Source organism: Lissotriton helveticus, chromosome 4_1, assembly GCF_964261635.1.
Source record: "Lissotriton helveticus chromosome 4_1, aLisHel1.1, whole genome shotgun sequence".
Classification (NCBI taxonomy): Eukaryota; Metazoa; Chordata; class Amphibia; order Caudata; family Salamandridae; genus Lissotriton; species Lissotriton helveticus.
The window spans coordinates 395,535,235-395,552,529 of record NC_136063.1 but is presented as its reverse complement, the minus strand read 5'-3'; the positions used below and the strand labels follow the sequence as shown (position 1 = coordinate 395,552,529).

The following is a 17,295-nucleotide window of genomic DNA, read 5'->3' as shown; positions in this document are numbered from 1 at the left end:
CAGCAGCAACAACCTCCAGAGGCCCAAAACTGGAATAGGCACCTCCTAGCAGGTCCGAACTCTCAGCAGTAGAGTTCAGGGGAGCTGGGGGTGAAGTATTTTTGTCCCTGAGACTTCAGTACAGGAGGCCAGCACACACAAGCCTTTGGAGATTCTTCTTCAATCAGGTTTCTCAGCAAAGTTCCAGTCTTTGTCCTTTCCTTGGCAGAAGTAGCAACTGCAGGCCATCCCCACACATGCAAGAGGGGCAGTACTCTTTCTCACAGCTCTCCAGCTCTTCTTGGCAAAGGTTCCTCTTGAGTCCAGAAGTGCTCTAAAGTTCTGGGGTTTAAAGTCCACTACTCATGCCCCATTTTGTCTCAATGCTTGAGAACTATACGTTGTTTTTACCTGACTAGCTTCATAGTTATCTGGGGTGGTATTATGGAAGGAATACAAAGATGAAAAACCCATGCCCTGAAGGGAAGGCTGCATATTTTCAGTTCATCAGGTGTTGAGCAAGAAAAGTTATTCTGTCAGAAGCACTAGCATCTTTTCGCTTTTTGACACTTTGCTTGTGAAACCTCAACTATTCATGAGACTAAGGACTGTGTACTGGCAGTATTACTGGACTGAATCCCTTTTAAAGTGAGTAATTTGCTCATGTTTCTATCTTTCAAAATGTGGTTGTATATATGTTTATATTATGTCTTATGTCATAGTTTTATGCTTATATGCTTGCAGGTTCTAGCTCTTTTGAATCGCAAAAGCCGGATCGACCGTCTATATCAGTGACTTCGCCCATGAGTCCTGGCATGTTGCGGGATGTTCCTCAGTTTTTGTCGGGGCAACTCTCAGTATGTAAAACCTTTGCACCTTCCTTTTTTTATTCTTTACTTTAAATTATTCTTTAGTTAAAGTTCCCAGAGAACTAGTCACAAAGTATAATTCTTATATTTAATTTTGTTTGGAATGCCAGGTTTAGCGAACTGCTCTATGAGTAGACTTCTTTCACTTTTGTGAACTGATTTTTTTTTATTAAGAAGCAACAATAGTATTTTGTGCATAGCCTACTTAGATATTTGCTAAGAGATGTGCTTAAATGATCTGATGGAGATGTGCCAACTGCATTTGTGCATGTGATGTATTCATTTCTTTGAGCTTTATGTAAAGTTACGGGTTGGAATTTTGGATATGCTGCAAATTTTGCAGAACTGTGCATGGGTAGGTATCAGAAATATATATTTTTTTCCTGAGATTTTCTGAATGACAGACAGCGAGAGTGAACCCCACGTTTTTGGTGCTCGCCCAGGTACATTTTATATTTCATATGCTTGCTGTGTCCTTTTCCCAGTCCCTGAACTGTCTCCATGGGCAATCATAGCAAGGCTAAAGAGAGGTAGTCAAGAGTCAGCTACATGCAAAGTAAACGAGCATGAGTTGCATTGCTTGTCAATCACCCATTCTGGTCTAACGTCTGCTAAGAATAAAATGCTTGCATCCGTCAGCAGTCTCTGTGGTTTTTAGGTCGAGCCTTGATAGCGCATGCGCTGTCTGCAAGACCTGTTGTAATCTATTAAACCACTCTGTTCCCACCTCCTGGTTACTATTGGTTCCTTTCAGCTTCTCTCCTATTTGTTGCCTCCTGTCTCGTTCCCTGAGCCGATAGCTCATTTCCTTTGAGGGCTCAGGTGCACCGGTAAAGTACAGTGTACTTACACTCGTCAATTTTATCTCCTGTGTGTGAGAACTTTGTTTGCTTTATTTATTGATGTTTTTGGCATTGCTGCTTTCCCAGTTTTGATTCCCCTTTGCATTATAAGCCCTCCCCTCACACTCCAAGCATACACAGCCCCTGCAGCAGTCGTCTTTTCCTATATGTAGTAATAACATTTTCATCTTTATTGTTAATGTTTTGGCGTCGCTGTTTTCCTACTTTTGAGCCCTCCCCTCACCCTCCGAGCATAAACAGCCCCTGCAGCAGTCTTCTTTTGGCCCGTCGTCATTTTCAATCCATTTCATATTATAAACCCGTCCACCACAAAGTATAGCCCTCCGACCGCACACAGCCCCTGCAGCAGTATTTTTTTCTTATGTGTAATAACTTTTTAACCGCTTCAAGGCGGCTGGAATTCCTCCGCAATGCGGAAGAATTCCACGCGTGCGCGGAATGGACAGCCCCCGGCCGTCCGCAGCACAAGCCCACCGTGACGTCAGACGGCCGGGGGCCGTCCGACGGATGGAAGAGCTTATAATCTTTATTGTTGTTTTTGGCATCACTGGTTTCCCATTTTTAATTCCCCTTGGCATTATAAGCACTCCCCCCACCCTCTGAGCATACACTGACCCTGGAGCAGTCTTATTTTGGCCGTCATCATCGGGGCCCAGAAGGTCTGATATACATACTGTCTACACATTTGTGACACAGAGTGAATTGTAGCAGTTACTTCTTGTTTGCACTGCATTGCACATGAAAAGCACAACAAATACCGTTATTGGCATGCTTGTACAACGTACCTTCCCTGAAGCATTTCAGTACTGCGCCCGCAAGTCTGAATGTTCTGATTTTGAATTTGTAAAACAGTCACACTTTGGGATACAATTTGTGTATTCATGCCCATGTATCACTTTTAAAAGCCGGTTTTACGGCAAAACATTTCTATTTTGCGCACGTCACAGAATCGAGCAACAGAATACACAAGCAGTCAAGTCCACCCCCCCACCACTCTGCCTTCTTTTTAGTGATCTGAGGTGCAATTATGCCCACCACGCAGAAACCAGATTGGTTATTAGCCTTGAAGTGGAGATTTTGCATCGGATTTGCTGTTTCTCAGAAGTGACGTAGAGCGATGTGTTAACTAGCCATTCATTTTATTCTTATATAGAACACCTTACAAGTTAAGTCATGACCTACGAGTTGTTTCACCATCGGACCTCAAAAACACACGCTGTGTGGTTGGTCAACTGTGTAATACTTCTTTCAAGCAACAAAAGCCTAATTGTTTACTTATAATTGCAGTACAACAAATTCTGGTCTTTCTCCCCAGTAACATTATAGGCATGCAGCAGGGTTCTTTTACAATTTCCAGCTCGTTTCCACATCAGTGCTCCTGTGGGAATTTGATGATTGTTAGCTTTTCCCTGTAACACTTTCTCATTTGTTAAAGTTAGAGGTGTTGATGTTAAAAATACGAATGACAATGATAGAGCGCGCAGGTCACCCGACTATAAATTTACCATACTCACCTGGGCCCATAATCAATTACACATTTCTAAAATCAGGTAACCTACGCTCTAACTACCAGATATTTTACCTACTAGGTCCCATACCATTGACTTACCAATCCTTGTCACTGGTACCTGTAACCTATTGGATCAGGGAGTTAGTTTAAATTAGGTAGCAAATAACATATGCACTCATATAATAACCACAGACTCAGGAAAGTTTTAAACTCTTTATCTAAACTTCAGCAATGGTCACGATCCACAGATTGAACACTATAAGACTCTCAATAACGAAAATCAGAAATAATGTACAGCTATGCAAAAGATATATTATGCCAATCATTTAGCAATGTAAAGGGAAGGTAAGAAGAGGGAACATGCTATTCAAAATTCAAAACGGACTTGCTCAATTTGTCTTAGGGTAGGTAAAGAAAAGGAACATGCTAAATAACACAGCTTTAAGCAATTATCAAAGGATGGGTAAGAAGAGGGAACATAATATGCAATCACGAAAAATAATTTGAGCATATAACTATAGGGAAGGTAAGAAAATGGAACACACTATTAAATCAAATGACGAATTGATCATTTAAAAGGGAAGGGTAAGAAAAAGGAACATATGCAATCAAAGCTTTTATCAATTTAGGGAAGGTAAAGAAAAGGACACACAGAAATATAACGACGATACTCAAACAGATTTATATTTACCTAGAATGGTGTGAAGACCAACCCTGGCCGCGGGTTAGTTAAGGACAGAAACCGCGAAAGTTGCAGTTGCCAGTAGGCTAGCAGGTGCAGATCAGAATCAGGACAGGATAAACCAGATTTGGATCAGGACCGGACCACCAAAGGTTAAGACAAGCACCCGCAGTTCAGTTGCAACGACTGCGCTACTCCCTCTCTGCAAGAAATCAGTCCGAACCCCGATTGGGTTATCGAATTCCCCGACAAAGTGCTTCGCCAGCACTTCAGCTTCCCGAACCCCGATTGGGTCAACGAATCTTCTGACAGAATGCTCCGCTGCTCCTCTGTTCTCGATCACCTATTGAGTGCGTTGGGTCAGTGACAGGTCAGCTATTCGGACAAGTCGGACAATTTCTCTGGCTAAACCTACGCTAGTTATACTATTTTCCAGGTCAGTGTACCACCCCCCAATGTTGCGAGTGTAAGTTTCCCCAATTTCAATTGGACAAAGGAGGAGGAGAGGTCATCACACCACACCAAATTTGAGGCTTTTACCATCTCTTATTCAAATTTACGTTCCCGCCCATCAAATTCAGGTTCTCATGAGGTTTTATTCCACCCAACAATGGATGTTCTATTGACAAATACATTGGTTTAACATTGTATACATTTGGGTTCATAAGTCCACTTTCTCATGAGCTTCTTCTAGTCAGTCAGTTCCTTGGCCATAGTCCAAAGGTCACTGTTGCAGAGACTTGAGGTTTTCGCGCAGTGGCAGTTTCAACAAATATGGAGTACAGCGTTACAAGACAGGCCAGTTTTCAAAGTGCGATATGAAATGGAAAATAAACAGTTTTAGAACACAGAATAAATTAATACACTGTACACCATGTATTTCTACTCTATACCCATTATCTTAGTTTTAACTATAGCATTAGGATTAAGCAAAACGAACAGCTTGGCGAAAGCAGCAGTGCAAGCTTCTCGCATGTGAGAACATAGAGCAGCCATATTAACACTAGTGCACAGAAGCGAAAAGTTTCCCTCCAAAGCAAAGAATACGTCATGTCACGTGAGTATGACAGACGCACGCGCAATAGAAACCCTCGCGTAGCAGCAGCCATCTTAGATGCAAGCGTATTAGGTTTAGTAAACACATAGGCAAGCTTCACTCGGACACCCCATGTTGATGTAAAAAATGCAAAATTAGTAAAACAAACATGTTGGTTACTTTATTAACGTTATTCGAGGTTCATGAGTACAAGCAAGTCGCTTCATGTGTGAATCCTTGCTCCATCAACAATACTGCTTTGCAAATATAATTATTCCACAGCAAATAAAAACACAAAAGTAAAAAGCATTGTCATTTGAAACGCCAACAGCTCTAACTTTTACAAATGCGAAACCTACTGCATTGCAAACACTTGTTTTCAATGCACTTTCCGATGGAAATATGAAGTAAACTACGTTTAAATGTATTCAACGTTCTTCTGGGCTCTTCTTCATCCTCCTTTCTTTTTGACAATGTCTGTCCCTACACTCGGCAGCTGTCATGTTCATCTGAAAGCTGGGGATGAGCATCACCACCGGTTTCTTTTCTATTCACTTCAGGCTTGTAGAAATCTGGGCAAAGGCAGAAAAAGGTTGCTGATGGTAGGCTCAGCCTGCACATTTTCTTTCGTCCGCAGAAACCCAGGGGTGGTATGTAAGGTGACTGTAGGACAGGTGGTACAAGTATTTGGTTACATAGACAGCAAAACAGTATATACCTCTTCTTTGAGTTCCCATGGAGGTAAGATTGTATCTGTCTGGGTCCCAAAGTTGTTTTGAGTAAAGCTGTAAATTACTGATGCATTAGTTTCTAGGAAACCTGCACGAAAAGAAGTACTGAGCTCATAAGCAGTGACATTGATGCTAATTAAGATGCTGTACACAGTGCATTTGCCTTAGAAATATGTGTATTAGTTTAGACACACGTCTTCATATATATCTTCTTTGAGAAACTTGTATAAGTATCGCTGTGGTTTACAAATTAAGTAATTAGTAACATCTCTCGGTCTTTAATTACTATATGGATTTAATCAGCTGAAACTGTAAATTGACAATAAAGTGAGGTGAAATCTTCCAATAACTTCTTCCCTGAGCTAAAGAAATGAGGATATTTTTGAAAGTTGAAATCCACAAGAAATAAAATGAGCATAATTCTTCACGCCCTGTTAACTGTTATTGGGATTTTGTCAAGTCTCAAACAAAGGAGGTAGGGAACCGAAGCACCCCACAAACGCATGCTCTAAGGCACAAACTCTTTAAATAAAGTTTCATGGGATAAGGAAAAACATTCCTTAAGGATTTAAATAATCACACATAACCTGTCTTGATATCTTTTTAGGCAAGGAAAAATGAAGGATGCTTTTGCAGAACAGTTTTAACCTCATGAAAAAGTAAACCAATGAGTACATTGACAGCCCCTTTGATGTGCTATAAAAACCAGACATTCAGTCATGATGACTTACTTTACCCTTACAACAGATAACATTCCGTAAAGTTTTTCGTCTTAAATGTAGATGTAATCAAAACAAAAGTTTTGTAAAGTTCCGTATTGTCTAGGAATTAAAGATGCTACACGTAACTTTTCAGTTACTCAAGATTGTCCTTCCCTTCAGAAATATACATTCCATTTAGTTCTTATTAATTACAAGGGTTAAAGATTAATTTCAGATACCTGATCAAGCATAAAATTGGTCTTCAGTGGGAGGTGCAGTTATTTTTTTCTCCAGTCTCCTGAGTCATTCCTTCAACAGAGTCCATACGGGATGCATTTTTGTACTAGTAATTTTTGCCCCATCCTTAGTGCATTGCGGGTCACCAATGTATTTTATGTTGCTAGAGACAATATAACACAAACCTGCATCATGTTGATTAGTAATAGGCTAGCAGGCTGCTTTGTAGCCTGCCAATTTTCCCACCCCAGGCATTCTTCATGAGGCGTTGATTAAAGTCCATTTGTTATGTTAAATGTCACACAATTGGGCATCCTGGTGCTGGTGGAAATTTCCACCTAGAATTCGTTGCAGTTGAACTACTGTGCCTGAAACACAATAGTTTGCAAGGCCTTTCGAAAGGCAAAAAAAATATACCATTGCTGTGAGGAAAAGGGATAGTTCACTCAATAGATTACGTTCCAAATATGATGTTTGGCCACCTTTATTGATTTTCTTCTTCCTGGGTTCTGAGCCGAAAGTGATTAGCAAACTTATAAGATGAAGTTGTGACATATATATCAAAACTTTGATCAACAGGTGTCCCTGTTGGTACCATGCACAAGTACTTCATTTGTACTCTCTGCTGTATTGGAAGCCAATACATTGTTTCTATAGACCTGGTGGAGGAGGTCTAGTGCAGTTTGATATAGCAGGATATGTGCAGCTGTAGACTGAACTCGTAGCAGCCAGAGTGTATTGGGGCCCCAGAATTTGTCACTGTTGGCAAGCTTCCAGTGCACGGACAATCATGGTCCGTTTGGCTATTATAAGATGAGAAATTTACAGATATTTGAAAAGGCATCTTTAGAACCCACTTAGGTAATCTGAAGGATAAATGAGAGGCCACTTCACATGATAATCCCTGGGATCGACAACTTGTTTATGGGTAATGGGCAGGTGCCCAATGAACGAGCCCTGTTAATTGGAGATTATTACAGACTATTGCAGATATACCGAGTAGGTCACTGCACCCAAAAGTTCTTAAATCCGTGATGAAGCCAGCTAGTGCTCAATATCTAGCAGACACTTAACTAGGCCCATGTTGGTGGAGTGCCTGATTGGTTTATTTGGTGACTTGAACCAGAATCTGTCAGCTAGCCAGATTGTGCTATAACAAAAACTTTAAATTTAAATAAGAAAACATTTAGTTTTTTTTAAGTACCAGGCCTATTTTGTAGGTGTTTCTAAGTCACTGACACAGATATTTTAGGAATAAAGAGGTCATAGACAAGCATGACCACGTGAAGACTGGATTGGCATATGTCTTAAGTCCCTCAAGCAGAAGGTGGTCCCAGGTGATTTCTGAACATGGTTCCATAGCTTTGAATTATGCTGAGTTTTGAAAGAGAAAGCCTCAGAATAAATAAAATGAGCCAGGGGGATTTTCTGTGAGCACTGCATGCCACATTTCCCATCTTAGAACACTGTTTGCCAATAACAACACAGAAGAAACAAACAGTACAAACCTTGCTCAGTGACATGTACCTTAACTGTTTGATAATTCCAACTTTCACTGAATGTCAAGTCACTTGGATTCATCATAGACACGTACCTCACCCTCAAGGAACCCATTGCCAAAAAAAAGCTATTTGAAAGAATGTGGAACTGTTTCTTCCAGAAAGCAACTCTAGAACATCTGCTCAAGCCCTCACAACCTTGCTGGAATATGAATGACGATACTGTCCTACTCCATGTCCTGCTAGTTTCCACACTAGCACTCGTTTAAGGCATCCTACACACCACAGCACATCTCTTCCATGGATTGAGCAATTATGATTACATCACCCCCACCCAAATGGAACTCCACTGGGTCCCTTGCTGCTCACACCATCTTCAAAAGCAGTTGCATCATTTACAAAGCCATCATGACCAGCACCCTCGCTTATCTTGCAGACAAGTTAAACATCTCTGGTGGTTTTCAGCACACCTACAGCCAGGACACAATCAGACTGAATACTAAAATGTGTAAAGAAGAAAAAACAAGGCAGCAGATCTTTCAATCAGTGCACTCAGGATCTGGAACAATGTCCCTGTATTCATCAAGAACACCCTTACTCTGCTCCAGTTTAGGAAAGAGTTGAAGACACACCTCTATGAGAACTCTACATTACACTGCAGTACCTGTCCACACACCAGCCACCTCTTGTATCACTTACTGACTTTGAGCTTGTTTTTGACCCTGCAGCCTTTTGGCTAGTTTTATGCAATAGAAATCCAACCTACCTACATACATACATACATACATACATACATACATACAATCATACTTGGTGTGGGATACACAGAAGATGCACAGGAGATCTGAATTGTGTGGCAGATTATGTAGCAACTCTCGGTGGTCATGCTAACTCTCATTGGAGTAAAAGAAAGGTTTTGGTGGTGGGAGCCCAATTTGACAATGTATTGCCTTATTTATTTAACTGGCCGTTTGGTGAGGACTAGTTAGCATACACACTATTGTATAGGCCATGAAATCCCTGCTTAGTCCAATACAGTGATGCCAAATGTGAATATAAGTAGGGTTTTCTGCCTCTTCAGAACTTAGAGAGTGGACAATATTCTAGGGGTTAGAGTGTTGTATTTGGAAAGAAATGCCTCCAAATGTTTGGAACCTCGGTGATTGGCTGGCAAAGTTCTTTTGAGTGGTCGTTGGCTGCAAATAGCCTGATGCTTTTGATTTTACTCATTTGTACCCTCATTGAAGATTGCATTCAAGCAAACTTTCTTTGAAGTTTCATCTGAGAAGCACTAATAACCTGGTTTAAACTGGGACAGTGGATGTATGGAATACTCAATTAAAAAAACAGAACAGATACATACTTACGGAGGCCTTATGGTACATGTAAAACAGTGGTGGCATTTCAGTGTAGGGTATTTAGGTGATATTTCTAAATGATTTACTATTTTTTAAACAGTATACATCCTAATGTCGACTTAATATGAAAGGTGTTTTTGCCCAATTGACAAACACAATATTTGTATGCTAAATTGGAAAATGTAAGAGTAACCTACCCCACAAACTATGAAGGACATGTAAATGTTCCCTGGCTTCATGCACTCTTCCTCTCATTAGCCTGTCGACAATAAAAGGAATATCGTTTCAATGGGATAAAGAACAAGGGAAGGGTTTTCCATCCAGAAGAATGCTTTCAGCACAGTCCTTTTACTTCAACCTTTGATTGTAAACCAACTTTATGTAGTTGAATTAGCAGCTTGAGCTATCTTTTTGGTCTGGTAGGTAATCTTCAAAGGGAGAAAAGTAACTCCTAATCCTTGCTGTGACTCACTCCGCTTTGGTGATGTAGAAGCTCTGAATGACAAAGCATGAAGAGTCTTTACCCTTCTCTTCCACCTCCATTGACTCATTAACTGTGTCGCAGAAGACCGTCATTTAACTAATATTCAATTGGAAACAAAAGCATCTCTGAGGTATTCCATAATTTATTGTTTCAGAAACCAGATGAAACAATATCTTTTCTCAGTTGGGTTATAAAGTGTTGTTCAGCTTTACTGCTCTATTTTGGATATCACTTTTATCTACGATCCTAGTTTTAACAGGAAGTCTTTTGCCTTTTCTTTACACTTATTTTCATAAAGGCTTTAGCACAAAAATCAGGCATTATGCTGGTTTAGAAGCACCCATCAGTAACTTATTCTGGCGTACATTTTGTTGAAAATGTTAATTATAGCTCCCTTTCATTGGCTTGTTCATAATAGTCTGCTGATGAACTTGGACCGTAGTCGAAGCTTGATTTATTTCTGTTTTTGTTATCCTATCCAATTGTGCTCAGTGTCTAACTCAGCATTTTGTAAGTTATCAGTTCAAGACAGTCACTTTGAAACTGGCTCTTGTTTGGTCCTCTCAGAGGACCTTGCAAAAATAACCATTGTGCCACTGTTTTTTGGTTAAAGAAATCCACTGACCAGGAGGAGTCTCACTTTTATTTTTATTTTTGTATGGCAGGACCACATTCCTGCTGTCCTGTCTGGCAGATGTGACTGGCAGTTCACTCCCCCTCCTTCTGGTTTATATAACTCCTCCAATGTTACTTCTGGGTTTCTGTGCCTTCCATTGTTCCCATCCTTATGTGGTAGCTGTCCTGCCTTCCTGCTGTGTTGCTGCTTCCTCTGTCACAACTTCCCGCCCAGTTCAGTCTATGCTGAGTTGGTGAACACCGAAGTTTCTGCATGGAGTTCACCCTTGAGGAAGATGCATCAGCGAATTGACCAAATACAGCATTTCGCAAAGTGAAGGCGGACGGTGGTGACCTGCATTTGCCACTAGTACCTCATCAAAACAGTTCTATGCAAAACTGCCATTCATTTAGACCCTTGTCCTACACTTTCAGGTGAATCTCGACACATTCAACTAATACTCTGCTACAAACCAGTGTTGACTGCCTTATGAATTCAAATTCAAAAAGCTTTATTCGATTATAACAGTAAAGTCATAAAAGCACATAAAATCACATGATTTAAAAAAAATGAACGTTAAACATCCTTAAACATACTAACATCATCATATGTTAAAAAAGCCTAGCTATGTAGCGTATCTTTGGGAAAATCATATACCAATGCTTTTCCTATATTTTATTGCACATTTCAAATATCGAACTGTTAGGAAAGCCTAGCTGTAAGTAGCGTACCTTTGGTGAAATCATATGCCAACAGTTTTCATATATTTTATTGCCCATTTCAAGTATCGCAATGTAGACCTTGTAAAATGTTCATTCTCCAACAGTTGTAGCACTAGGAATGCTGGCCGACATTGTCTAAGACTTAGCAGCCTTAAAATTGGTAAAATCCATCTCTTTCTTGGTTCGGTGTAAAATTTACAAAATAAAAGAACATGCATTGTTGTTTGCAGAGACTTATCGTAACTTGGGCACATACACATAATACTCGACCAATCATTCATTGTGGGGAAGCTAGTTAGCCTATGGAAGATCCCCAATCTAAAGCAAGTCAGCAGCATCCTGTCATAACCACCTGGCGTGGTTTTTAAGTACGGTTGAATACTATACATGGTCAGCATCATTTGGTTCACCTGAACCGTGGTCTTTAATATTTCGGTTGAGAATCTATTTGTCTCAAGAAGTATCAGGCTCATTTTTTTAGGTTGTTTCTTGAGACTATAATTAAGCTGCTAGGGTCTTCAAAGTATTTTGGTTGCCCCAGATCTTTCATGACATTTTTTATGTATTTTAACCATGGGATGCTTGAGGCACGATGTAGTTTTAAACTATCATTTAAAATCTCCTGATTATAACCAGTTTTGGAGTTAGACTGCCTTATAAATAATATATTATTCAAGAGAGCTACCGCTCAATTACTAAGTGGAATGGTAAGCCACCATAGTGTTGTTTCCAAACCATTAATTCCCAAAACGTGATGTGGGTTGAACAAATATAGTCTGTACAATACACAAATCACCAAACAATTTTAAATATTCCTAGTAATTTATTGTGCAGGGGGTTTAAATATATATGCACCAAAAGTAATAAAATTACATCTTAGAATTGTCCCTATATACTAGTATATTGTCATATTTCCATTTAACTTCTGAAATACAGACCCTGTTACAGATACATCTGTAAATAACAGTGGACATCATGTTCATCTCTGATAGAACTTAGTATTGTGTAAACAGTGATCATGAAAACATTTGTCAACACAGCATTTTGATTTTTTGATCTATTGCAGTCACCATCCTTTGGACTTGAAATTTTACAGATTAATGAGGGCAAAATTCTTTTTTTTATTTCCCTGCCAAAATGTAAAGCTAAAAACCTATAATAAAATCTATACTACAGTTGATGTTTTACCAATCATTCACTTCAGGTGAAAATGGCTTGTATCTCACATGTGGCCTTGCAGTAAGAACAAATTATTCATTTGTTCTTGTTGCAAGGCAACATATGAAGTACCTGATTGAACCGAAATAAGGTGGTTCCTGATTTAAACTGGAGATCTTGCAAACATCCAGAAGAATTTATTATTCATTGGTGGCATTTTACTATATCTGCAGTTGCAGGTGATGTGCTTACCCCTTTCAGCCTATGTAATTTAAGCTTGAGAAATACCACTGGAATGTTACTTTCATTAATCTATGAATGTTACTAGTCCTAAAGAAGGTTGAGGATATAGAGCAATACCACAAAATGCCGCAACAGCAAATTTTCTCAAGATCTCGGTTTACATGATGCACCTCGATGAATAGAATGTTCACTGCTATGCATTGATGTAAATGTAAATGTAAATGTACAGGAATTTATATAGCGCAAATCACCAAGCGGTTTCTAAGCGCTTGCTTAGGGAACCCGTCCTGGTATACCCCTGTGAGATAACCCCGGCAGGGTATCCACAAGGTGAAAGCCAGGCATCCCGCCGCGAGGGGCCGTTGTGGAGATTAAGCAAGCTATTGCCCAGAGTCGCAGAGTGTGAACCCGTGAATCGAGTAGGCACCGGAGCGAGAATTGTCAAGTCCATGGACATTTTAGGACTCAAGACCCCGCCGAGCCGGGAATTGAACCCTGGTCCCGGGCTGACCTCTGCTTCCAGGTCTGCCTCCTCTAACCAGTGAGCCACACTTCTCCTATTCCTTGATGTAATTTATTAGCATCTGTATTTCTGAGCTTCTATTGTATGAAGGATCCCTTAGAACAAATATTTGAATTTCTTAATTAATGAACAAGATTATATATTGATTATCTGATTACAATGAAGTATTGTCTAGCATAAAGAAAGAAGAGAAGATACAAATGTAAGAACTTTTCATCAGTAGGCAAAATAAGTTTGGGAACCACTGGACTAGGATATAAAACAGATAAATCAACTTAATATAAAACCTCCTGGTATGAGATATATAGTTACATTAAAACATATATAATGTTTTAAAAGTAACAGTGACGGTCATTTCACTTTCAGTTATTAAATCCCCCCTGACTTAATATTCAATGCTGCTACTGGTCACACAGTTAGCTTTCACACACTTGACTGAAATTAGTACTGTCACTACAGTAGCAAAATGTGTTATCTGTGGCAAAATACGAGATGGACATTTGCCTTCCAATATTACTTGATTTTCCAGCTATACTGTAAATGTGTCTCTGTCTGGTCTTCGTGCGCTGCAGACATCAGATTTTCAGATTGGCTATGCAGTCTAGTCACTTTAACAATATTTGCATGTAAATCTAGTTAGTCAGTGATCATATTTGCATTCAGTAACTTGATAATTTGACCAGTTGTTGGCCCTCAAGAACTGGACATAGTCACCGCATAAGCATCCAATGAAGAACATGCATTTCTTTTAAATGTGAGTAGAGCATGTGATTTTACATTCTAACGGTTCAAGCCTGTTCATTGTAGAACTTTCTTTTCTTAGTACGAGTCATTGTTCAGTGTGTGGTTATATTTTAATGTCATTATTGAGTATAGAACTGTTCGTTTTTTATTCTATAGCAAGGTGCCTAATGTATAGAACTGTTAGTTTTTTATTCTATAGCAAGCTGCCTAATGTATATTCCTATGTATTTGCCTATCTACCTTTCCAGAAGCATTACATTATTGGCTCATTTTAGATTTGTTCCATTGGTATCTGGTTATATCAGAGGTTATGTTTTTGTGTCTTTCTTTTTTATGTTTTGTTATTTTTCAGTTCCAGTGTGATGTCGTCTTTGGTTTTGTTTTATTGCTTTTTTTCTTTGTTTAATTTTGCTTACCAGAGCCAAAGCCTTAGTAGAAGAACAACGCCTTTTGTTCCTAGGGTCCAGGTAATAAAGGCCTTGTCTGCCTGTTAGAAACACACTTTCTTTGTTTTTATTTTGGTTTGGAAAATGCATATAAGGAAAGCGATACATTTGTTCCGTTTTCCAATTGTTTTTTGTTTTTGTGTGTTGCTTTCAACCATACTAACAACTAATGTGTCATCTTTTAAGCAGCTTGCAGAATTCTGCATGAAGATTATAACAATTGAATTTAAAGAGACAGCTGGCATACAGTTCTCCATTTTATTTGATTTATATGTAAACTTGAATAGGCTTTAGAATTATTAGTAAGAAATAGATGGCTGAGTACATTTGTCGGTACATATATATGTGCATATCTATACATATGTATGTATGAATGTATATATGTCTAAGGGTGTGTGCACACACACATAAATAAATGCACACTTTTCATTTGATTTGTCAAATCTGAAAATGGAGCCTGTTATGGAACCAGGGCTCATTGCAGGTCGACTAGTACACCCACTATATATTCCGGTTTAAATGCTTACATTTCTTGTAGGATCACAAGCCACACCGGACAAGCCACAACGGAGCTGCTTTCTTCTGCACCACAATAACCATTTGGAGGGCAGCTCTGGTATTTGTATTGTATTATTCATATTTGTATTGGAATATACAAATACAAATATAGTGTGAAGGTCAGATTCCATTTTACCACCAAACTATCGAAAATCACTGTTTACTTCCTTGCAGTGCAGTTTGCATGCTTTCATCTCTTAGGGAAAACAACTGAAGCAATACACAAAATTAATTTAATAAGATTTTTTTCTCACTGCACATGTTTAATCCCTTGTGCTGTGGTTAAATATATTTCTTTATAATGTAAGAAATCAAGTATACATAACAGGACACAAACCATATGGCAAGAGTAATATGCTTTTTATAAACATTAAGGTAGGGGAGGGTTATCGGGAATCGCTAGATACTTTCCTCTTATTAATCATGGCCCTTCCGCACACACGTATCCCTTTCTGATGCTCTCTGTCTCTCTCAATTATAAGTAAATAGGAAATAAGATGTTAGCTGTAACACATGTTCGAAATAATGCAGATTCATAAATGTGCTAATACTGTGGAAAGGCCAATTTCCATGCCATTCCCCCAATGGAGACCAGCTGACTTAAGAACACAATGCACAATTTTATTATAGAATCACTTTTTAAAGAAATAAGTTTGGACCACACTGTCAAGGCCTAGTTAATGTGATTTTATCTCACTGCTCAGATTTAATCCCTTATGCATGACATAAACTGTACATGTAGATGCACAGAGTACTATTGTTGAAATGTTAAAACAAAATGTAATCCATTTCCTTTAATTTCCTTTGATTATTCAGCATTTAAACCCTCAACTGTAGATCGGACACACGTTGGTCTGTCAGCTGTATGCTGTTTGCGGAACATTGCATAAATAATCTAATCTAAGATTGTGCCTCTTACTTCTGTTAACAAAATGTACTAATACAACAATATAAATAAAAATAAAGCTTTATTAAAATCTTACCTAATGAGCAGCTTAAATAACATTATCTGTTCTGGTTACTGCAGTTGATAAATAGCATACTAAATTATTACACTTAGGGGTCGATTCCGATGTCACTAAAAATGCCTTCCTAATGCTATTCGTAGGCTTACCTGACTACCAAATCGTATCCGGAGGTTTTTCTTACAAACCAGCAAGTACGATGCATCTAACAGGCAAATTTCTGACCGAATCGTTCGCTCCGATTCGTGCACTATGTCAGTAGCGAACAGGCTCAGGTAACACAGAAACCGAGTCATACAGAGGCATCACACAAGCAGTTTACTAACACGCAAGTAAGATGCGTATTATGTACACGTCGTACAGGGTATTCTTCCGGCTGATCAAAGAATTCGGACGAGGCGTATTTTAGCTCCAAATCGCACCAGAACATGTCCAACTGGTACCAGACGGAGTCTTCGCATCGTACATGTGCTTGGCTGTGTGTAATTGTTCGTGTACGTGTTTGTTGGGTTGTCAAGATGCTGGACTATGTGGCATCGGTCACGTCGTGTTGACACTTGTTGACATGGAGTCGGTCGCGTGCGAGTGTATCGCGTCAGTCTCCTTTCCTGCTGACTTGGACGTATAATATAATTTCCGGACAAGTCGGTCGTAAATTTCAAGCATCGCATCGTACTTAGCTATTCGGAAGGAGTGTGTATGGTTCGGTGGGAAATATTGATGGGTCCCTGTCGAGTAGAATGTTTTCCGGCCAAAATCGGAATTGACCCCTTAATGTTTTCAATAAACATGTTTCTATTTGAATAGGACCTGTCACACATAGTCTTGTTGGCACTGTGGGTGACCAAATGCTAAACAAATAAATACAAATTTCACAATTAGGTTCCCCATTTGTCCATGCTTGTTAATCCCTCGCCATCTCTCCTAATCTGCTCCTGGTGCAGTGAAGTAATTACATGGCTGACATCACATTGTACACCTCACTGGCATTTCAACTCCATTCTCAGGGCTCTGTTTGTTTTGCATGATATCTGCACATCCTGCACAATACATGGAAAGTCAAAAAATGTTGACCAGAGGCATTATTTATAAGACCCTACCTAGAAATATAAATACACCGATCTGTCCTAGAAATAGAACAGGAAAAGCTGCAAATGTACATCTACACATCCTGTAAAAAATCAGACACCTCATTCATAGAATACATCTCAAAAGGGTGATAAAGGCTCTTGGGGTTTTCAGGCTTGGGTAACGCTAATTGGAAAAGAGTCCCCCTTGATTATAGTGCAAAAAATATGAACACATCATACTTATTCTTAGTGACCCTCACTTATTTATTACCTGTAACCAGAGTCCAGTTCAAAATATGCG

At 39.3% G+C, this 17,295-nt stretch overlaps 1 protein-coding gene across 1 annotated transcript in view; it reads left to right on the top strand.

The window, feature by feature from the left end:
- The window catches only part of RIMS2 (regulating synaptic membrane exocytosis 2), a 1,857,427-nt gene that overhangs the window by 1,106,822 nt on the left and 733,310 nt on the right, over positions 1–17,295 (top strand). Inside the window, exons 12-13 of the mRNA XM_078686898.1 lie at positions 724–836; positions 14,375–14,422. Coding sequence (XP_078543024.1) covers positions 724–836; positions 14,375–14,422 — 161 coding nt within the window. The remainder of the gene's footprint in view (positions 1–723; positions 837–14,374; positions 14,423–17,295) is intronic.